Source organism: Misgurnus anguillicaudatus, chromosome 24 (assembly GCF_027580225.2).
Source record: "Misgurnus anguillicaudatus chromosome 24, ASM2758022v2, whole genome shotgun sequence".
Classification (NCBI taxonomy): Eukaryota; Metazoa; Chordata; class Actinopteri; order Cypriniformes; family Cobitidae; genus Misgurnus; species Misgurnus anguillicaudatus.
Window position 1 is genome coordinate 7370001 of NC_073360.2, and position 24344 is coordinate 7394344.

A 24344-nucleotide genomic window follows, 5' to 3' on the forward strand; every position below is an offset into this window, starting at 1 on the left:
ATTATGAATTTTGGCTGAAGGTTTATTGTTTAATAAATTGTGCCGATTATGCCGATTAATTTCCTGTTTTATTGCTTTGACATTTCATTCTAATATATTTTTATATTTTATACAAGTGGACCCGTGAAGACCTCTACCTGGCAGTAAATATTAGTACACATAACACATATTTAAAAGTAATTATGTAATGAATATATCCATCTTTCAAAAACTGAAAATTCTTCATAAGAAAAACACAATAAAATGTCTGTAAAATAACTGAAAATAAAAATGCAATCAAATAAACTGACTAGACCAAAACAGGCCTTAAATAGTAGCTAGTGCAACTAAGGTCATATTAGTACTGGAACACATGTCAGTTAAGGAACGCCATCCGATACGGTCTCGTTTATACAGGCGCTGTAGCTCCCCTTTGTGTTTTTTAAAGAGATGTGCAATCATTGCGGTGATCTGAATGAGACAATTATTTAATCATTGTGACAGCCCTAGTCCCAATTGGGACAGAGATTGAGCCTTTTTTAAAGGGTTAAATTAAACTTTCACGTTATATATTTCGGTTGCATTTGTGGGTTATTAAAATGTAACTAGGCATTAAAGTATTGATAAATTAATCGATTCGAAATTGCATCGAAGAAAAGTTTGATGTATTGGCAAAATATCACATCGCTGACAGAGATAACAGATACGGCATAGTATCGCAATGAACTGTTCGATTTACCTGAATCTTTATTAACAGAACTGCAAGCGGTAAACAAACTTATAAAGGTAAAATAAGTACAATGGCAATAAAAAGTTACACCACTTGTCACATTGGACAAATGTCAGTGTATTGCCCTTCCCTGACCCAAACCATAACAGCTACATAATATTATTTCTTACTTGTTTGTGAGGTGGCAGAGTCGATCATAAGAGCTTCTCTCCATGACATTCGGCTGATTCTGCCAGTGACCCGTGACCCATCACTCTCGCTACGACTGCCATCAGAAATGACAGCTGGCAGGGACGCACTGCTGGACTCACTGAGATCTCCTACAGCCAATCACACATCAGACAGAGACATCACATGATCAGAAGCATACAAGGCATGCTGTGTTTAGACTGTAGGATTATAAGCATCACTAGTAGTGTTTGAATTGTACGACTTATGCTTCACTTAAAGAGTGTAAAAACTGTAATTTAACATTTGTTTGCAAGCTCTTTACATCAACTTCAGACAAACCAATGAGGAGTTTGGATCAGATCTCATAAAAACAGTGTTTCAGTGTAGGATGATCAATGTCTGGGAAACCCGCTCTCTACAACTAGCACTATTGTGCTACTACAACTATAAGTAATTTAATCTGCTGAAGTTGTGTACCTGCATCGAGGCTGATGTTGACAGGAGTGTCCACTTCTTGTATAGCACTGAGTTCGTGTGCCTCCATCTGCTGTAAGAAAGCCAGACGGGCAGGTGGCCGAGTCACCGGAGGCTTTGCTTTCCCACGATTCACTGGGGCATGCTCATATGTGGAGTCTAGAGGATTAAAACAGTAGCACTGTTAGCTTGCGTCTGACAGGGAATGACTTCTTGTTTAAACAATCTCGTACCGTTTAAGAGAGTTGGTGTGGTGGTTGTGTTGCTCTGTGCTGCTGAGGGTTTGGTGTGACCGCTGGTCTCTTCAATGGCTTTCAGCAGTGTGTTCATTAAACTGAGATGATCAGTTTGAAGGCCCTTACAGATGAAACAAATGAATAAGCATCATATAACTGACTCTAACAGTTCATTATTAAGAAAAGCACACACAGCTTCACATGAACCAAAGCTGGTGTAACTCCCACGTATTACTTTTTCATAATATTTAACATTTATCTCAAGACAAAACACTTCCTTGATGTTTACCTGCATGTCTGTTCTCCTCAAGTGCTGTCTCACCACATGCTGTCTATCCGTCTCCACAGACGACTGGTCTGGCTCCGCCTCTCTCTGGAGCATCTCTGGCTGTGCTGGTGTCTGGACTGCGCTGCTGGGATGAGACAACGGCATCACCGGGTTGCAGACCTCTGCGGACTTCACAACTGCTCGGTGCTGCCGGCTGCGCAGAAGCTCCAGAATCACAGAGGGGGGAGGAAGAGGAACCTGCTCCTGTTCAGATACACAAAGCTGATCTTCTACACAACTATCAGGTGAGGTCTCTTCAGCGTGGTCAACTTCAGGACATTGTACAGACACTTCACGTCCAGACTGCATGACTGACGGATTAGTCGTATCAGATGATACAGGTTTAGAGGGGCTGAAGAGAGTCCCCTGTAAAAAGAAACAAACACTGAATATATAAAACAAACATTTCTACTTATTCAGACACGTCACTGTGTTGATGTAACTTTAGGTCTTATTTAACCAACCGCTATTTCACGTTAATGAGGAAAAATCATTACTCTCAGGTTAAATATGGCGTACCACAGGGATTGGTTCTAGGCCCTATCCTCTTCTCATTATACATGCTACCTCTAGGAGACATTATCAAGAAACATAACTACATTGTTCATGGTGTTATAATGATGACACCACCTAGCTTTTACATTTTCCTCCGAACCTGGCGAAACCAACTGGTTTTCTAGGCTAGCAAATAACTTCCTTATGCTTACACTTCAATAGAAAAGATGTACTTATTAAACCAAATATCTCCACACAAAATATGTCAGATTACAAGTTGTCCATAGATGCTCATTGAATTGGACTTTATTAACATAAATAACTAAATTTATACAAAGAGATTAAAAGCATCTGGTATCAAGGATGACAAAATGTCTCTGTAGTTGACCACTAACCTGTAACTGAATTGGCATATCTCCTCTTTCGTGCTGTTTCTCCAGGCCAATGATGTCACCAGGGTGAGCGAGGACTGACTGGTGATCAGGTATTCTGATGTTGGGCAGACGTAGAGGGCAAACAGAAGTAGCCTGTGATGTGTCAATACCGATGGTCGAACGTAATCTCAGAGTATGTTGATATTCCTCCAGTCGGCGTCGAGCATCCTCAACACACTTCTTATGACGCCTGTTTAAAAAAAATAAAAAGTTAACCACAAGGTGTTGAAAAAGTTAAAAATAAGCACACAGGTCTTGTGCCAAAACAGGCTGACTTGCCTTACTATATACATAAGCAGATTTAAGGCTGTAATGACTAGGGGCTTAACGATAAATCATGCAATTTGCTTGCGGTGCTTCTCAATAAATTGTGGTGAAATGCCACTACATCTAAAAGCCAGAGCTCAGTTCAAGTGTAGAGGCCTTCATTAAATGCATGTTTATTTAACAAGTACTTCAGGCTCAAAACATTTATCATCATTGCTCAGACATGCACCTTATTGAGGGCTGCAGAAAAAGTACCATTTATACACGCAGCTTTAGGAAATGCCTATAAGCCTATTTATATCGCTGGTCTTCAAAGATTTTTTTTCATGATAATAAAGAATATGTATAACAATTTCTGGTTTTAGTTCATTTTGAAAGAATATTTGGGGGATAATTGCAAATGTCAATGTGGTGTACTTTTTTTTACATAAAAATATAAATATATTCTTAAAAAAAAATGCAGAATAAAATATAATCATCTAGTTTTGTGTAATATGTTTTTTTTTACAAAAATGTTTACATCATTATACATTAAAGATTATTAGGAAAAAGAGCTGTTTTCAGCACATGTCAGGACAAATATTACAAAAACGAATTAAAGAAACAACTTATAAAATTATATTTTAACATGATTTTTTTGATGATTACATGCCATTAAGGTGGATAAAATTTAATATTTCTCATTTTTTGGCGCAATTGGCAGTTACACCATTTGACATTTTCAGGTCCTTTCAGTCTAAAAGGCGGTCTAAGCGAATCTGTGTGACGTTACTTTTTGTTGATGTTTAAACCTTTTTCAAACAAACGAAGCATAGCTAACTCCTCCCCCTACCCCTCCCTTCCGTGCTTTCATGAACGCCCCCAACCCCCACCCCCAAATCCTTCTTGTCGTTTATTGGCTGGAACACTTCGTTTTGTTTCGTGGTGCTAGGTTTGGCCACTGTGTTGTTATTGCCGTTTGTGGAGCCTGGGCTGTCTACAGAGATCGCGTTTTTTACAGTTTGATCAGCGGTCAGGTAGCAAGCAGATAGTGAGGAGATGTTTGCTGTATGTAACAAAAAAATGTTATGGTCTTAAACGCGTGAATTCGCTTAGAGCACCTTTAACTTTCATAAAAATGGTGCAAATGTAATTGTTTTTATTGCATAAAATTAACAGATACATTGTGCATTGAAACAAACCTGATGCATGCTTTTAAAACAAGTTTTTTTTTCATCTTGCCAAACCATATTTGTCACTGACCCAAAAACGACTCAAACTCACAGGGATTTTAGATTGATGAGGACTTCCTACTGATCAAAGAGCCATAATACATGAAAGAGCTGTGCATAATATCACATTTGCATATAAAAAAAACCATACCAGACGGGTATTTTAGTGTGTATTATGATTTTTCGTTACACCCCTAGTAATGGTAACTTATATAGGACTGTGCATTGAGATTGTATTATCCCATCGTCAACAATGGGATAATTTGTCACTGGATCACAGTTTGCCTCCTTCAGATATAAAATCAAAGTAAAAAACAAAAGTTGTCTTTAATGACTAGTAATTACATAGATGTAAATAAACTGCTTTACATGTCTCTACAATGATTCATTACGTTTTATTTGAAGTCTACTAGAAGTTAAGTTTGTGCTACAAAAGCTGTTTGTTTATGTTGTTGCTGCTAAAATGTACTGATTTTAATATTTAATTATTATTACAAACCACAAACAAATCTATACCCCACCCACTGACCTGTCTTGCTCCAGGAGTCGCTGTTGGTACTGACGGAGTCTCTCTGTGTGTGTGTCACCCACTGTAACCTTCATAAGACAACCAGTATGTTCACATGTGAGATAGTCGATGAAACAGGTATTTTACATTCATGACCAACAGTTTAAGCAGTAAGCAGACCTCTGGAGTCGGCTCAGGAAGTGTCTTGGCCTCCTCAATCCCAGAATGCATCTGTGCAGCGTCTTCCAGTGTCTGTCTCGCTTGCTGAGCATCTTTTAAGCGCTGCTCGAGCTCTCGCCGTTTCTCCTCTATTTCTTCTAGAAGCAGCAGCTGCTCCCGCTGTTGTCTCAAGAGCGTCACCTCCTGTGACAGACATGAAACACAGACTGAAGCCAACCTTTATTATATTAAACTACCAGATCCGTGCTAACCGAGCTCAGTTCAAGTGTAGATGCCATCAAGATATAAATGTGTGTTTCACAAACACTTCAGTAACTATAGGATTACATCACAGCTCAGGTAAAGGGTAACTTGTATACTTGTGTACTCACATCTGTTTGCTGGGTTCTCCTTTCGCTCTCTGCAGACACAGGCGTTACATGGGCTTCTTCCTCAGGCATAGGTATCATTCCTGCTACTATGGGTTCATTGCTGACCTCAGGACCTGAGAAAAAGAGAAAATGTTCCTAGCATCTCCAAATACAGATATACTCAAAGAGCTGACAGAAAGAGTAGAAACGGCCGTACCCTCCTCGCTTTCGGTTACGCTGGACGTCTGCTCCTCTACACTGACTGCTTGCTCTCTTTCCTGGCTGTTTAAAGATCCTGTTTCAATACTCGAAACATCTGTAACAACATCTTCACTTGAAGTTTCTTCCACAGCGATCCGTTGCTCTTGGACTCGATCTCTTTGATTCCTGATACGGTCAAGCATTTTTCTCAGAGCTTGTCTACCAGGGTCTCTTGATGGTATAGAGGATTCTACAGAAAGATGAAAGCATCAATACAGATCTCAATTGACGTTCCTCTCATTGCAGGTCATGCTTTCAGACATGAGCAGCAAGCTCACCTAGTGTTTCATTGACTGTATCAGGCTCCTCCCCTTCAGGGTCAACGGTCACATCCAGGTCTTCATCATGACTACCAGCAGATGAATGAGGAAGAGGTTCAGGGACCAGCTGAAGCTCCAGATCACCTCGGACTTCTAGAAAAGATAAACAAAAACTGAACCGGTCTCTGCATATTAAACTGAGATACGAAGGTGATTAATGACCTTCATATATGACCTTATATAAGAAGATTAGTATTAAAGTAAGAGAGGGTTTAGAGGAACATACTGCGCTCCTCAGTGTACATGTCATGAAAGGCGATCTCAAGATCCCGCTGCTGTTCATCTCTGATCTCTTGCTGTCTGTAGAGAGGCTGAAAGATCTGCGCTGGGATGCGGTTTACGGCCTGTCTGCGGCGCAGTAAATCAGCCTGCTGGAGACGCTCCAGTTCACAGAGTAACCGCGCACGGTCCTGCATACGCACAGACCACAGATTATTATACTGCCATCTGACCAGTGCGTCAAAGGTAACGTCCACTCCGACGACTTCATCTTTAAAGCATAGTAACATTTGTATGATAAATCACAATCCTGTGTTGTCTCAGACAGTGATTCCCAACCGGGGTACTAGATCCAACGTCATAGATGCGTCAATGTAATAATACAAATAAAATGTAATACAATAAAACATGAAAAAATATGTTGTGGAAAATCACAAAGTCAATAACATTAGCGATAGGGATGCTCCGATCAGGATTTTTGCAGGCCGATACCGATCACCGATTTGTTGTCTTTGTGATCGGCCGATATCAATGCCGATACCGATTTTTCAAGCTGCTATGCAAGCTCTTTGATGACTGTAACTTTTAACATTTTTTCTAGGTAAAGTAAAACCACAGATGTTGCCTTTGTTATATTACTTGCAGTAATTAGGTATATTATTGTTTTAATAGAGAATCAAATAAATTAGCACAACAAATATTTCTTCTGCAAAGAGAAATTTAATATGCCTTTAAAAAGGCTTATGTCTGTAAAAACTAATGAAAATAAAACAGTTAACAGTCTTTACTGTATGAATTAAATATACACGCATTCGTATGAAGTACAACAGTTCTTTAGTGAAGAGCAGAGAGTGATTTTATTGAGAGATGAATTAGGTTACTGCAGCTTTAAAACTTGACAGAGATCGCTCTGTTCACGTGCACTGATGACAGGCTGCTGTGTGTGCGCACGGCGGGTGTATGCAGACGAGAGCAGCTGTGAGGAAAATGAAAGTTTAAACGCTCAAAACTTTAAAACGCATGCAAATAAACTTTTGACACGAGGATGCAATTGTCCGCGATAGATATGTGTTGTATACGCTGTTTGATGGGGATGTGAAGACGGGTCGCGCTGTTAGGACCGGACCGCGTCCTCATAGAAAATACAAATATCTCTGTGAAGGCAAAGAGAGAAATGCAAATCTACACGTCGCTCATCAGCCACGGCCCACGGGTTATAAAAATGCTCTCACTGCGTAAAAAAGGTCTCTACGTGCAGCCGCATTGAGGAGCCATTTCATGGCAGACAAAAGTAAACAGAAAGATCGGTTCACGAGATCGGCAAATTTAACGAGGACCGATCGAGTCATTTAATGCCGTTATCGGCCGATACCGATCTGCGGCCGATCGATCGGAGCATCCCTAATTAGCGAACTTTTTTCATAGCGATTTTTACAAATCTTTTTTTTTTTAGGGAACACTACCGTATACATGAAAACAAGATTAAAGGCAACATAAAACAAGTGATTATTTGTTATTAAATTACTTTTTATGTAAAAAATACTTTTTTTTACAGGCCATATTGGAAATTTATCATACCCCTTCGTCTGAAGTGTGGTCCCGAAAAATCTTCGTTTGAAGGGCTACCTGGCCCTTCCCCCTACCCCTTCCCCTCCAGCCAAAAGAGAATTGAGACACCCCTACCACTTCACGTGAACGTGCAAAGCAAAGGGGTAGAATTGGGCCTTAGATTTTGCTTTGATCTCATTTACTTTTAATAAAAATGTCTTTCGTTTGTCCAGACATTGACCTAAGATTGATTTTTGTGAGGAAAGCATTGTAAAAAGGACTACTTTAAATGTAATTTTAATCTTATCATTAATATTATAAGACGTCGTGAGTAAATGCGCTGCATGCTCCAAAAACGCAATAGCGATGTCCAACTCAAGAACGATCTGACTATTTTCAATGAACCTGAAGACACAACGTTTATTAACTATAGCCTAAATAATGTTCAAATAATGATATTCATTCCCGCTGCCGTTGCATTTTCAAATGACGCAAAAAAAAACATATATTTAACATATTTTGTCCCATATGATGTCTTTTGATAGCCTGGATGCCAGCCAATCTTAGCCCCGCCCACAAGATTTTAAGAAAGGGAAGATCAGTCTGGGGTTTCTGCGTTGAGGAGCTACTATGCTAGACCCAAAGCTGGTCGAACCAATCAAATTGTCAGGGCGGGCTTTATACGATGATGGACAGATGATCAACAGTCACAAACGTAATGAACCACGTCACCAAAGAGCGCGTGTGTTGAATCTGTTTACAACGAAATGGCTGCCGCTGTAGAATTCAGATGTGTGGATTCTGACATTGAGTCTGTTCTAAAAGATATCGACAGAGCATTTATTTAAAAAGAGGAACATTGAAACGCGATCAAGGCATTTGTTGATGTTTTTGCCGTCCTTCCTACAGGATTCGGCAAAAGTTGGTTGCAACTTAAACTGGTATCTGGTAGGCGATGCAACTCGGCGTGCATGACGAGATGGATTTAATTAGCGGTCGTTGCCAGCTTCTTTTCGGAAGCCCGGAATCGTGGTTGCTGAATAAGTAGAGGGACATGCTAGGCTCCAATATTTTCAAGCCAACGTAATGGGTATCATCGTGAATGAAGTTCACCTAACGTACAAATGGTAAGAGATAGTCTTACTGTATGACTTAGTAAATACTTAATGTTGTGATATAAACTAAATGTTGTAAACATAGTAGGTGTTGATGTACGTTCTCTAAGACTTAGGGTGCGTCTCGTTTCTCTGTCTTACCCCTTCCCCTTACCCCTTCACCTTGGTTTTGCACGTTCATGTGAGGCGAAGTGGTGTCTCAATTCTCTGTTTGATCAAGGGCTGGGGCCAAGGCGTAGGGATACATAGCCCTTGAAACGAAGTGTGATAAGGAGCACACTTGAAAGAGAGGGGTAAACGTTAACGTAGGAATTTCTCAGGAGAGCCGGCATCAAGACGTTTTATTGATGAACGTCGAACTGTCAAGAAGTCACACAAATTAAAGTAACGTTATTTTCTGCAATTTAATTGAGATTATATTATGACACTCAAGTTTTATGATACTTTTAATAAAATGTTCATGCGGTTTTAATTGTAATGTTTTTGTTTTGAATCGCTAGTTAAGGCGCTAGCAAGCAGCTAAGTTATGCGCTATTTGTTGAGCTCCGCTCAGGCAATCGATACCACAACCTGAGACAACGGCATCTTCTTTGTTTGTCAACGCTTGTCTGTACGTAGCAGCCAGTTAGCGCAAAGGAAGGTGACGCAAACAGTAATCGAGAAGTGTCTCATTTTTTAGACGAACGATCTGTCTTACCCCTTTCCCCTTTACTCGGTTTCGAGGGGCAAGGGGAAGACGAAGACAAAGGGGTAAGACAGAGAAATGAGATTGTGATTATACTAAGGGACAATCTTAGTGTCATTGTAGCGAAATAACTAGCAGTTCGGTCAGGCTGCAAAAGACGTAACGTACGTCACACACTCCGTTGCTCTGATTGGTCGTAGGTCTAGCCAATTGAGTGCAGAGGCATTTTTCAGTTGAGACACGCCTCAATTATAGCTCAATGGAGCAGTATCAGACTCAAATTCTGACTAGAATTGAGTATGACAACATCAGGCTAGTCTTTTGAATTTATAGTGAATGTCTTAACACATTTTGTTTCTCTTTATATATGAACAGAATAATTTAACTTATTTGCACACTTTAATTATCAGTAACTTAAATTGAGATTTTAGTAAATTTAGGGCATTTACTAAAAAGGACGTGAGAGCTTAATTCCAAGCAAGCGGAAAATTTGCGTGTGATTTACTACAAAGGCGCAATTAAAATACACCGGCACAATAATGACATACCGTATTTTCCGGGCTACAAGTCACGCTTTTTTTCATAGTTTGGCTGGTCCTGCGACTTATAGTCAGGTGCGACTTATATGTAAAAATTTATTCATACTGACTAATATGAACAAAGAGAAAACATTAGCCTTTCAGCCTCCCAGGAATGCTCAATATGCTATTGTTTAGTTTAGCTAAATAACTGTTAATGTGTTACGTTAACATGAACGTACACCTCTTCGGCCTGTTGTTTTGTGTGCTATTGTTTACTTGAATAATTTGCCTTTCCAGATTAAATGTCTGTTTTTGGGCTTGGATTTTGTGAAATAATTTTCTAAATAAAAGCAATTTATAGTCCAGTGCGACTTATATATGTTTTTTTCTTCTTCATGATGCATTTTTTGACTGATGCGACTTATACTCAGGAGCGACTTATAGTCCGAAAAATACGGTAAGCACATTTCCAAAATGACCATTGCAATCTACTAAGAGCAGCGCAAATTAGTACAGGGTCGCAAATAAGAGACCTCGGCAGGACATCGCAATGAAAATGCAGACTGCGGAGTGTGAAATTTCAGCTAAGTAAAAGTACACCAAGAACCGACGAACGAAAGATGAAGGGTAAAAGAAGTTTTGAAATACCTGATTTGACTTCTCCTCTGTTCTCCAGCAAATTAAACATAGAAAACTTCCACAAATGCATATGCAATAAGGTAAATAAAATAACACCTTTTCAGAGCTAAAAATCTACTGTGTGTCTTTAGTAAGTTCAGTTGTTATTTAATGCCAAAATGATGGTTTGCGCAAGCTGTTAGTAAATCTGGCCCTTAAAGGGGTCATATGATGAAATTTTTTAATTTGTAAAATAAGTCTTTGGCGTTCCAAGAGTCCGTATGTGAAGTTTTATCTCAAAATACCCCACAGATAATTAATTATAGCATGTCAAAATTGCCATTTTGTAGGCCTGAGCAAAATGTGCCGTTTCTGGGTGTCTTTTAAAATGCAAATGAGCTGATAAAATGCAAACACTGATCACAATGATAGCCGTTTGTTGGAATAAACATGCTTCATCAGTCAATGCTTTTTACTTTAATGTTTAAAATTAATTAATTAATTTATATCACTAATTATTTGTCTTTAAAATGCAACTTTGGTTTAGTTTCGATGAAGGGGTACTTGATCCTTACTGATAGGGCTGTGGGGGTACTTGGGGCTAAAAAGGTTGGGAACCACTGGTCTAAGAGACTGAAAAATGTTAAAAAAGTTTAATTGAAAAGTTAAACTAATAATTTAATTTCCACTGGGAATAAGGCACAACTGTTATGCTGGGACAGTTAGGATTGAAGTTGACACTTTAAAGTCAGGAAATCTTCTATTCCCATCATTAAAAGAAAACATAAAACATCAGATAAATATCTGAATATATCCTCACAGATCTGAGGCTTTACCTGTGTGTGTTGTTCGTTCCTGAGGGCGTGGTTTCCTCGAAGTCGTGCCTTCTCCAGTTTCTCCTGCCTATCACGAGTCTCCAGCCGCTTCACCTCCTCCAAACGCTGGAACTCCTCCTCTGCTGCCTGTCGAGCATCCATCTGTAAGATAAAGTTTTTCGATCAGTTTTAAAATCATTCGACTCAACCTTCATTGTACAGTAAGGGGTTGTGCGCACCAAAACTTTTAAATGCCAGGAGGACACCGATTGCCAGATATTTTTTCAGCCGAGCGCTTTTTAGCTGTGATACTTGAGCTGTGTGCTGTTTGGTTGTTGTGATACTTGTCCCACCCCTCCTCCACTGTGATTGGACGGCCGTGTGAAAACTGACATTGACGAGCGGAGCTTTTCACCCAAAGTTGAATCTCTTTCAACTCTCGACGCTCAGCGCCGAGCACAGAAAAAACGCAGAGCGCCAGCTTATTTGAAAAACGCTGCAATTCCATTGGAATCAATTGAAAACACGCACCATCCGCAGGCGTAAAAGCTTTGATGTGCACGGCCCTTATAGAGAGTTTCAAGACATATTATCACGGTCTTGGGATCAAAGAAAGCCTGTGATTATTTTCTGTCAGTGTCAGAAATTCAGCAGGATCCTATGACCCAAAAAATAACAATATCCTACAAATGCACTATTTAAAGGAACAGTATGTAAGAAATGTATATCAATTAATCATAAAATGGCCCTGAAATGTCAATAGACATTAAGAAATAATTTTCTTTTCAAAAACTTATATCACTCACAACAGTGGTCTGGCCAGGATATTGTCATTTAAAAAGTGGAGTTGCAGCCCTCAACTGATGTTTATGTTGTCATGTTGTGTATTGGCCACCAGTTGTTTGATTGCAGTACCAGTTTTAGACACAAGTTTTGTGATTGCAGTACCAGTTTTGGCCACAATCCTACATACTGTTCCTTTAAGTACATTTGTATTACATTCAAGTATACTTCCTTTTTGGGTTAAAGAAAACAGTCATTACGTAAATACATTTTTTTATATGAATGTTAACTGTATGTGTTATTATAGCGGGGTATTAACATTTGGATATGGTGTTCAGGTAGAACCAGATTTACAAAAAATATATAACTGCATGTGTGTGGTTTATAAGGTTGGTCTTATCAAGAATCAATAACAGACCTGTTGGGTGTCAGTCTCTCGGTCCACGGCTGTTTCTGACATGTGATGGTGTGTGACAAAGAAACGTTCTGCAGGTCCTGTTTTGAGCGGAGGACACGTCTTCACCCCGATGCTCTGAGACATGAAACGGACTCATCGTACAGTTTCTTAACATATTATATTACATAGACAGAAAACACACAGCCCAGAAATACAGGTGAAAAGACAAGAGCCGTACCTCCAGAGGGTTTGGAGGAGGCGGTGGCAGACTGGCCACTCTTGAAGCCCTCTTCTTCTCCTCTAAAAGAGCTTTCCTCCGAGCTTCAATGTGTCTGCCAAACAAAAGTATTCTCTACATCAGATAATTATGTCTGCAAAACATGTCTGTGATAGCAGCACAAAACAATTTGGAAAATAAAACAGCATTACATGCATTAGCATTATTCTTATAATAATTATCGTTCTGTAGTTTACAACGGTTTTAAGAATCAAAATTGCTAGGCCTGTGTTAATGATATCCGGGGTTTCATGATGTTCATACATTTCTCTGGGTAAATAATTAAGCCTGTATTATTTTTGTATGTATATGATGTATATGTATATGACTTTAGCTGAACGCATATTTTAAAAAAATATGTGTGTAACTCATTATAAAAAACACCAGTCATCCATCAGATTCAGTATCATTAAAGGGGTCCTTGAATATAATTTAACTTTTTTAACTTCAGTTAGTGTGTAATGTTGCTCTTTTCTGCAAAGTTACAACGCTTAAAGATCAATGCAAAGGGAGGAATTTCCTTTAAAAGAAATATCTTCTCATAACCCCGCCCCCTGGAACATGCAACAAAGGGGGTGAGGGCATGTTGGGCTGCATTTTATGTTGTAGCAAGGATGTAAATAACTGTACAAGGTTGTTTAGCTCTGTTAGCCAGTTAGCTAAATGCTAATTCATACGTTTAATCCCACCAGCGAACTTTGAATGTTGGCGTTCGTGTGATCAGTGTAAATTACTCTTTGATTAATGTAGTGTTTACTCATATGCTCCTATAGCTACAGGCATAACAAACATGCTTCTGTGTTTTGGTTTGTTTTCGTGATGGTTTACAGTTCTGGCAACAGATATTTTGCTACACTTGTTCTACAAGACAAAACTAATGGTGATACACAGTCAGATATAGTTCAATACTTATTTTACCCGCTGCATTTAGATGAAAAAAGGACCCATTATGCTTTTCCTGATTTTACCTTTCCTTTAGTGTGGAAGCATTTTTTTGTCCATGTAAACATCTGCAAATTCTTTCTTAATATGCTTATTTTGAATTCTGTTTAAAGATTTTGCTTTGCCGAAACCCAGTTATCACTAAATGCAGTGAATAATGTTGTAAATATCATAGAGTTTCTTGCACAGAACGATCGATTAGCTTCATAAGATCTCAATATGCGTTAAAGGTGCAAAGGTATTATGCACCTTAAAAGCACTGCAAGTCACTTTGGATAAGTGTCCAACAAATGAATGAATAAAAATGTCAAAGGAGTGTGTGATCTATAGTTTGACTGTAGTACAACTGCTTTAACTCCAGAGTATTTAAGTAGTCATGCACAGCGACTGTACTGACCGCTGGCGCTGCTCCTCCTCCTCATGTCGACGGGCAGTGAGCTCTCGAAGCGCCTCCCTGTGTCTGTCTGCTGCACGCTCCTGTCTCTCCACACTCCTCTGAGCCAAAGCCTCCAAATCAGGCTGCTATAAACGCAAACAATGACAAACAGGCAGGTTATCCAGGCTAAATATAACTTGCAGCTCTATCAGATTTGGTTCATTGTGTCTTCAGCACATCTGAGGTTTTCTCCTTACGTTCTCCTGCGCGCTGCGGTGGGCGTTGCCGACAGACTGTAGGCTGTCCTCATAGGCTCTGGCTATGATCTGTAGTTTGTCACTTCTCTCCTGCTGCCATTCGTCCTGCAGTGTGTCAGCAATGATCTGTAGCTGCTTCTCTCTCCTCTCCTGCACCTCCCTGCGCACCTGCTGAGCGATATAACGCTGCTGCTCGCGCACCTGTTATCGCAAAAAACTAGGTTACTTCATCAATAATAAACTGATTTGCATTTAATCCATTCTTTTGTGGACACACTGATTCACATATGTCAAAAGAAATAGGTTAAGAATTACTTATTGCATTTTATTTTCAGTCCATTCACCACACGAGAGGTCAAGGCAAGCATATTGAATTGTGGGAACCACACAATGTGCTCTAGGTATCATACCTCACATTGTATACACTTTGTTAGTGATGGAAAAACACATTTGTGTATGTGTATTAGACTGTACACAAGTAAAAGACACATTACCATGTCATAAAATCAGATTATGACATCATTGTTTACAGTTTGCGTTTGCAAGTGTTGGTATCTAACTTTACTCATTCATATTTTTATATCTGCAGGTTTTATGAAGGTTAAGTGTTAATGTAAATGTGACCTGCTGTAATCGGAGTTTTCTCCTCCTGTCCAGCTCTTCTTTCACCAGCTGAGCCTCTTCATTTGGACTGAGCCGCAAACGACTCACTTTACTCGTCTTTCTCTTCATGTCTGCAGAGATCAACAGTTTCACAGACCAGGCACGAGCTCTAACTTTCACTCTTCATACGACATTATTACATCAAACAGCGACGATCAATCTGTCTGATACTCATGTTCGCACAAGTAGCTCAGATACCTTTGTTTAATCAGCTCCATGTCAACACACTACAAACGGCTTTTTCAAAACTGCCGTCACGTCACTTCCTCTTTTTAAACTAGCCGTAGGAAGCACGCAATCATTTCACAGTAAAAGTTTTCGCTGAGACCGCTTTGAGATCTATGCCGCTTTCCACATATTTTGGTGACGTTTTGGTGTAGTTCGTAGGTTCTAAAATAAGAACATTACACGAATTAACTAAAATCGAATCAACATTCAAATAAATATAAAAAGTTTACTAATAAAATAAATTTTATAATAAAGCTGTGGAAAGTATTCATAAGGATTGCAGTTTCAATAACATTTTTAATTAAAAAAAAAATATTTTTTGTGTCTGATCAGTAGATAAATTCAGTCCTCTATCACTAATGTTGATGTTATTAAGTGATGACGACTCACCTTTATTTATACCCGAATCAATTTCCGATATAGATATATATGTAAATGTTAAAAGTACGCTTTTTAGCAGATTAAACAAACACAAAAGGCTTGTTCGACAAGAACCGACAATCGGATGACGTCAAAGTACCGCGAGAATGATTCAGGAAATCATATTTCGTCTCGCTCTCGCGATACTTTGACGTCATCCGGCTGTCGATTCTTGCCGCGCCGCATGAAGTCGAACAAGCCTATTTTGACCGTAACCTCCTCTCGCATATCAAAGTTCTCGCGAGATTTGTGCTCTGGCAGTTCTCGTTCAGACAGTCGAGTCGCAGCGGGCTGCAGTTATTTAGCACTGAGCTACAACACAAACAGATAAACAAAGACGAACAGTAAACCTTTTCGTATATGTAAGTATACTTCGCAACATTTTTATTTCTCCTATATCCTTTCTAAATAATAGTTTGTGGGGTTTGTGTACGAGGAACCTTAGAAAGGTGCACAATGCGCTTTTGAATCAATGGCTCTGTCTCATAACCCATTAGGCTGCCTACCTAAACATCAATTCGGTGTCAAAACGTAGTGTGTTGTATATCTAGGCAGCAGTTTTGAGCAAATGTAGGTAGCTACTTGGTTCGACAGCATAATTGTTTAAATACTTAACTTTTATGCAGCATAGTAAGCTAACGTTAAGCAGTCTACCTTTGTGCATCATAGTCCCAGAATCTTGTGTTTTCAAGCTAGACAGCACTTTTTGGTCATCATAGTTTGTGAGTTGTCTGTGTAGACAGACTTTTTGTCATCCCTGTTTACGTACAAAGGACATCTGGCCATAATGAGCTGTTACTTTATTACTATTGAGCAAAATGAGTGAATTTATGGTGTTTAAATGTTTTGTTCCTCCATTCCAGACACATTCACTTCAACATGATGTCGGGTGGGCCAGCGGTCCGTGTGAGCATGGAGTCATCCTGTGAGCGACAGGTACAGGAAGTCTCTCTGGACGGGATAGAGACGTACGTGCCTCCGCTGTCCATGTCTCAGAACCTGGCTAAGCTCGCTCAGAGGATTGACTTTGGCCAGAGCTCAGATTCGGATGAGGAACGGACCGAACGGGAAAACAGAGACGAATGGAGCAAACGTGAACAGGAAGAGGACGAAGGTATTCATGTGTTGGACTCGGACGACTGGAGTTTGTTCTTCACAGTGGATTTAACTCCTAACGCTTGTCTCTGTCAACAGGTACGGTGAAGTTTCAGCCGTCATTGTGGCCGTGGGACGCTGTGCGTAACAATCTGAGGAGCTCTTTAACAGAGATGTGTGTGCTACATGATGTCCTGAGTGTGGTCAAAGAGAAGAAGTATATGGCACTTGACCCAGTGTCCCAGGACCCCACTATTGCTAAGGTCATTGAAGCACATTTATAAAGTTTCAAACACATTATTATGAAATAAATCCACTGCTTGCTGAGCGTAAGTATCTGGATCTTCAAAAGTTGTATTACCTTGCATGCATGTCTGCTTATGACCAAACAAAATGTTTATTTGCGTTTGTATATGATAGTTTATGTAAATTTCCCAACATTTCCAAGTAATTCCCATACATTCTCGTTAAGTTTCCAATTTGAAATGACACGCTTTGACCGTCAAGATAATCTTCATGGATGAACTTCATGGTGTGTGTGTGTTTAGAGCCCACAGGTTTTCCAGCTGATCAGTAAGAAAAAGTCTTTGGGGACAGCAGCTCAGTTTCTTCTTAAAGGTGCAGAGAAACTGACCAAGTCACTGACTGAGAACCAGGAGCAGCGCAGGCAGAGAGATTTTAACTCTGAACTGTTGCGGCTGCGCTCGCAGTGGAAGCTGCGCAAAGTTGGAGACAAAATCCTGGGAGATCTCAGCTATCGCAGCGCTGGTAATATTTTTACTTCACTAATGTTTCTTTGACATTAGAGAGCAAATATTTGTACTAGGGTTGCCACAACTAATCAAAAAATCAAAAGAATTTCATTATCGATTAGTTGGTCTGTGACGTCACATGCTCTCGCACCACCGTTCTTCATACAACGCGAGCTACATGTTTATCAGGTGCTTCTTTTACTGTGCAACCAGCGCTTTATTAAGTAAAAAATCTAATTGAGTAATATTCATGTTTTTATCCAATTAGGCGATTAATTGAAAAAAAAGATTATACTTAAAATTTATAGTTATTAACAGTCTTAATTTAAATGAATTGTTTAAATCCTTTATATAGAATAACAGGATGATACAGTTGTGGAGATCGGGGCACAAACTAACTTTAAGTTAGATTAAACATTTTTTTTTAACACACATCTCTGCTACAAATGAACACATAGGGCCCTATTTTAACGATCTAAGCACATTGTCTAAAGCGCACAGCGCAACGTCTAAATGGGCGTGTCCAAATCCACTTTTGCTAATTTAACAACGGGAAAAATGGTTTGTGCGCCGAGGGCATGGTCGAAAAGGGTAGGTCCTATTATTTTATTGAGTAATGGGAGTATTTTGGACGTAACGTGCAATAAACCAATGAGAGTCTCAGCTCTCATACTCTTTAAAATCCAGTTGCGCTGGCGCTATGTCTAATCCCTATTTAGATGACGGACTTTGTAAACTGAAAAACTAAGCGGAGGAAGAAGATCCCCAGTTTAAGATTAATGTTAAATAATTGTGTTGTTTTTTACTTGTATTGAAATTGTTTTTTTTTTATTAAAACCTTTAAAACCCGTTTTCTTTTAGTCATAGAAGTAATAAGCAGGCTTTTAATTGCTTTAAATGTATGGCTATGCAATATCATCAAAAAATAATTTACAAGTATGTAAGAAAAGGTTTGTACTCTAAAAATACTTTAGTTGTAACAAACAGGAGATAAAGAATTTACAAACGGCTCTCCGCATTTATTTACTTACCAGGCTGCAGGTGAAGCAGCTCTTTGTGCCTTCTAACGTCTCATAATTAGTCCTCATTTATGTCCAAGAGACTCAATAATAATCTTTACATTCAATTCTTTAATCTTTTATATTTAAAAGCGTTTTTGTGCTGCTGCGCATTCATGTACTATGTGATAAGCAATCCCACGGTTTCGTCCCGTTTATAGGCGCATATTACTAATGCGCTCTTTAAATAACACAAAAACATATTGCACCATTGACTTTAGACTTTAGACCAGGTTTTTGTTGGTCAATGGCGTAGTCTATTTTAGTTGCCTCAAAAAAGCAACGCGCCAACAATGCGCCTGAACACACCTCGTTTTCAGACCAGAACGCCCATGGGCACAAAAGGGGGCGCAAATGCATTTGCTATTTAAACAACGTGGCCCAGAAAGGCACAGATTGCTTGGGCCCACCGTGTTAGTTTGTGCACGCTCACTTCTCTATTTTACATGGAGAGAGAAAAATATGCCCTCAGAAGAGGTTAAATTGTCATTGAAAATCATCTTCTATGGCCCATGAATTACACTTATGTTTAATCACATATACCTAAAAGCTCAATGTGATAAATTTACTTAATGGAGATGGGGTGCCACCTGATGTCATGTTGATGTGTTCACATGCAGGGTCTCTGTTTCCCCATCATGGCACATTTGAGGTGATCAAGAACACAGAGCTTGACCTGGATAAGAAGATCCCAGATGATTATTGTCCACTTAACGTTCAGATCCCTAGTGATTTAGAGGGCTCTGCTTATATCAAGGTAAAAGTCAAGAACGCATGATGTCAAGTGAATAAACGTGTAGGATGAGAACGTACAGCTTGATTGTTTGTCTGCATCTCTACAGGTGTCCATTCAGAAACAGTCTCCTGATATAGGAGACCTTGGCACAGTGAATCTCTTGAGGAGACAACCCAAAGTCAAACCAGGTATATAGTTACAGAATATAGTTATAGAAACGGTCTATATCAGAAAACAATTTAACATATAATTTCAATGCATTCTTTCGCACCTTTAAGCAAATAACTCAACTGTGAATCAAACATTTATATCCCAGTCTCAGAGTCGGCTTACATTTCCACATACTTGAAAGCTAAACAATGATCTAACTTCGTTTACGACAATCATTTGCTTCAAATTTATTCTTCATGCTTTGTTATTACAATATTAATATAGGTATAAAGTAATTTTTTTAAGCAGAGCATATTTCTTCAGACCCAGAACACAGGTTTTCTGGAGTTTAAAGTATCAGACAGATCACGTCAGCGTGTTAACCTGGAGTAGACCGAGCTTTACGGCCAGGCTATAAGGACCTTGTTTATTTTTTTTCTCTCAGGTTCTCAGATGTGGCACTTACGGCTGGAAGCGGCACAGAACGTCTTGCTGTGTAAAGAGATTTTTGCTCAGCTGTCACGAGAGGCTGTGCAGATCAAATCACAGATCCCTCACATTGTCGTCAAGAATCAGATCATCTCACAACCTTTCCCTGGTATGCAGATGGCCTATGAAAGTAGAATGGCTCTCTTATTAAACTTTTTCGTTATGTCAAGCGTTTAATATTCTAGCAGTGTGAACAGTGCTTTGTTAAAAACAACAATAATATTATTAGGAAACAGATTTGGTTTATCTAGTTATTGATCAAATTGTGTGTTTGTCAGGCCTTCAGCTCTCCATCTCTCTCTGTCACTCCACTGGCGAGAAGAAGAGCCAGAGATCATCACCCGACAGAAGCAAACCCGACGACCATCTGTATGTGTTGGAGCACAATCTCCACCAGCTCATACGAGAGGTACGTGCAATCACACGCCCATTCGCTTTTCACTAAAAATATCATGTTATTATGCTGCAGTGATGTGTTGTCTCTCTCTGTTGGTTGTATAGTTCCACAAGCAGACGCTGAGCTCGACGGTGATGCCTCACCCCGCCAGCGCTCCGTTCGGCCACAAACGCATGCGGCTGGCGGGACCCATGGCCTATGATAAAGCAGAGATCAGCTCCTGGCAGCAGACTGAAGGACTTCTGGAGAAGATCATCAAACAGGCCAAACACATCTTTCTGAGAAGCAGGTAGATTATTCACAAAGCAGAGTTTATATAACAACACAGCACAGATTTGTCTTTATAGTCAATTTTAAAACCTCAGGTTAACGTCCCTTTAAACATCTCTTTAGGACGGCACGCACCATTGACAGTTTGGCAAGTCGAATCGAGGATCCTCAGATTCAGGCTCACTGGTCCAACATTAATGATGTGTACGAATCCAGCGTGAAGGTTCTCATCACCTCTCAAGGATATGAGCAGATCTGCAAGTAAGACCTGATATGCTGTTTTCATTTAAAGTGTCATTACTATCAAGGGCTGTCACAATAATTAAATAATAATTTCATCAAATTTAATTTCAGATCACCGCAATGATTGCACATCTCTCTACAAAACCCAAGGGGGGGTGGGGGGGTGCCTATATAAACGAGAGCGAATCAGATTACTATGTGTGTTATGTATATTAATGCTTACTGAGTAAAGAGAGTGGCTAGCCGCACACTGATCCACTTGTGACAAAAAGTCTACAAAAACATAATTTTTTATTTATAAAGTGCAAAGTGCAAGTGAATATAAAAACAGACAAGGCGAGCAAACGTTTCAGCTCTTGCTTTCCTCAGTGCTTACTGCCAGGTAAACCTTGCAAAATATTTAATTTAAATAATTACAACAACATGTAAAAATTATTTCATAAACAAAGAAAAAAATGTATGAGAATTAAATGTCAAAGCAATAAAATAGGCAATTAATTGGCATAATATGATCGTCAAAGCCCTAAAACAGGCAATTAATCGCCACAATTGCCAAAGCCCTAAAACAGGCAAATAATCGACATAATCGTCAAAGCCCTAAAACAGGCAAATAATCGTCATAATTGTCAAAGCCTTAAAACAGGCAAATAATCGGCATAATCGTCAAAGCCCTAAAACAGGCAAATAATTGTCAAAGCCCTAAAACAGGCAAATAATCGCCATAACCGGCAAAGCCCTAAAACAGGCAAATAATCGTCAAAGCCCAAAAACAGGCAAATAATCGTCATAATTGTCAAAGCCCTAAAACAGGCAAATAATCAACATGATTGTCAAAGCCCTAAAACAGGCAAATAATCGGCATAATCGTCAAAGCCCTAAAACAGGCAAATAATTGTCAAAGCCCTAAAACAGGCAAATAATCGCCATAACCGTCAAAGCCCTAAAACAGGCAAATAATCGCCATAACCGTCAAAGCCCTAAAACAGGCAAATAATCGTCATAATTGTCAAAGCCCTAAAACAGGCAAATAATCGGCAAAGCCCTAAAACAGGCAAACAATCGCCAAAGCCCTAAAACAGGCAAACAATCGCCAAAGCCCTAAAACAGGCAAATAACCGCCAAAGCCCTAAAACAGGCAAATAATCACCATAATCGTCAAAGCCCTAAAACAGGCAAATAATCGCCATAATCGTCAAAGCCCGAAGACAGGTAAATAATCGCCATAATCGTCAAAGCCCTAAAACAGGCAATTAATCACCATAATCGTCAAAGCCCTAAAACAGGCAAATAATCGCCATAATTGTCAAAGCCCGAAGACAGGTAAATAATCGCCATAACCGCCAAAGCCCTAAAACAGGCAATTAATCACCATAATCGTCAAAGCCCTAAAACAGGCAAATAATCGACATAATTGTCAAAGCCCGAAGACAGGTAAATAATCGCCATAATCGTCAAAGCCATAAAACAGGCAATTAATTGCCATAATCGTCAAAGCCCTAAAACAGGCAAAAGAATTGCCATAATCGTCAGGCAATTAATCGCCATAATCGTCAAAGCCCTAAAACAGGCAAATAATCGCCATAATTGTCAATGCCCCAAAACAGGCAAATAATCGCCATAATCGTCAAAGCCCTAAAACAGGCAAATAATCGCCATAATTGTCAAAGCCCGAAGACGGGTAAATAATCGCCATAATCGTCAAAGCCGTAAAACAGGCAAATAATCGCCATAATTGTCAAAGCCCTAAAACAGGCAAATAATCGCCATAATCGTCAAAGCCCTAAAACAGGCAAATAATCGCCATAATTGTCAAAGCCCGAAGACAGGTAAATAATCGCCATAATCGTCAAAGCCCTAAAACAGGCAAATAATCGTCATAATTGTCAAAGCCCGAAGACAGGTAAATAGTCGCCATAATCGTCAAAGCCATAAAACAGGCAATTTATTGACATAATCGTCAAAGCCCTAAAACAGGCAAAAGAATTGCCATAATCGTCAGGCAATTAATCGCCATAATCGTCAAAGCCCTAAAACAGGCAAATAATCGCCATAATTGTCAATGCCCCAAAACAGGCAATTAATCGCCATAACCGTCACAATTTATTAGACAATTAACCGTCAGCCAAATTTCATAATCATGACAGCCCTAATACTATTTCTACATGTCAATGTAGCTTTGTGTTTGGCTCTCATGTTAAATGTTTCCTCATTCATTTGGGAAAGTGAATAAATGTCAATTGTTCTCTGCAAGTCGATTCAGTTGCAGCTGAATATTGGAGTGGAGCAGATCCGAGTGGTTCATAGAGACGGCCGCGTCATCACGCTGTCACATCAGGAACAGGAGCTGCAGGACTTCTTACTGTCACAGGTCATGCATGCACACATGTGTCTCCCGCTTCATTCAGACAGGAAAGCACTTTTAGTTGACACTTGTGTGGTGCGTCTTTCTGCAGATGTCACAGCATCAGGTTCATGCCGTGCAGCAGTTGGCTAAAGTCATGGGTTGGCACGTGTTGAGTTTCAGTAATCACGTGGGGCTCGGCCCCATCGAGAGCATCGGAAATGCATCTGCCATCACAGTCGCATCTCCCAATGGAGAATACTCAATTTCAGGTGCATGCACACACCAACATGCATACTTAACTGATACATGAGTACAATGTGATGTAAATGGGTAGCAGATTTCTCATTTCTTTGGATTTTATTAATCGTGTAGAGAGTTATGTAGTGTTTTTATGCAAAATATGACTCTGATATTTCTTAAGATTTCCCACTGTCATTCACTCAAATGTAAGCATGTCCTGCTTGACTTTAGAGTCTCACATAAATGAACCTGAATCTGTCTTTGTCTTTGTGTAGTGCGTAATGGTCCAGAGAGCGGCTGCAAGGTGCTGGTTCAGTTTCCTCGCAGTCAAGCTAAAGAGCTGCCCAAGAGCGATGTGGTGCAGGACGCTAAATGGACAAACCTGAGGGGTCCTTATAAAGAAGTGCACTGGGCCAGAATGGAAGGACGAAACTTTGTTTACAAAATGGAACTCCTGATGGCGGCACTGACGCCGTGTCCTTAGAGACGTCTGATTATACATTTACTCTCTTGTCATAACGTCTCACTCAAACAATTTTTATATGTCAGTGTTGTTCGGATGAGGGATTGTTGCTCCTTTTTGCTGTTAATGCCGAGTAACGTCACATGTACATGATTTTTCAGCTCAATTGTTGTTTTGCTTTTCTAAGAAAAGACCAACTTTGGCCAACAGCTTGAAAAATAAACACTTTGTATTTACTCACCTCTTACAGACACTTTATTGTGCCATTAACAGCACTAAATATATCTAGCAAAAAACTT

General features: G+C 39.6%; 1 protein-coding gene across 1 annotated transcript; it reads left to right on the forward strand.

Moving 5' to 3' along the window:
* The first annotated feature begins 16022 nt into the window (after window positions 1-16022).
* med17 (mediator complex subunit 17) lies at window positions 16023-24281 on the forward strand. Its single transcript, XM_073862678.1, has 13 exons — window positions 16023-16170; window positions 16672-16922; window positions 17003-17166; window positions 17452-17671; window positions 19334-19470; window positions 19556-19637; window positions 20045-20197; window positions 20367-20497; window positions 20590-20774; window positions 20879-21009; window positions 23242-23366; window positions 23452-23611; window positions 23858-24281. Exons 2-13 carry the CDS (start codon window positions 16688-16690, stop codon window positions 24064-24066), a joined length of 1932 nt encoding a protein of 643 aa, XP_073718779.1. The 5' UTR covers window positions 16023-16170; window positions 16672-16687; the 3' UTR covers window positions 24067-24281.
* Window positions 24282-24344: the final 63 nt, after the last annotated feature.

Bases quoted from the DNA above. Each gene is read 5' to 3' on its own strand.
- med17 (XM_073862678.1), top strand. From the start codon at position 16,688: ATGATGTCGGGTGGGCCAGCGGTCCGTGTGAGCATGGAGTCATCCTGT. The intron at 19,471-19,555 runs GTAAAAGTCAAG...GCATCTCTACAG, and splicing joins AGGGCTCTGCTTATATCAAG to GTGTCCATTCAGAAACAGTC. The intron at 20,498-20,589 runs GTACGTGCAATC...TTGGTTGTATAG, and splicing joins TCCACCAGCTCATACGAGAG to TTCCACAAGCAGACGCTGAG.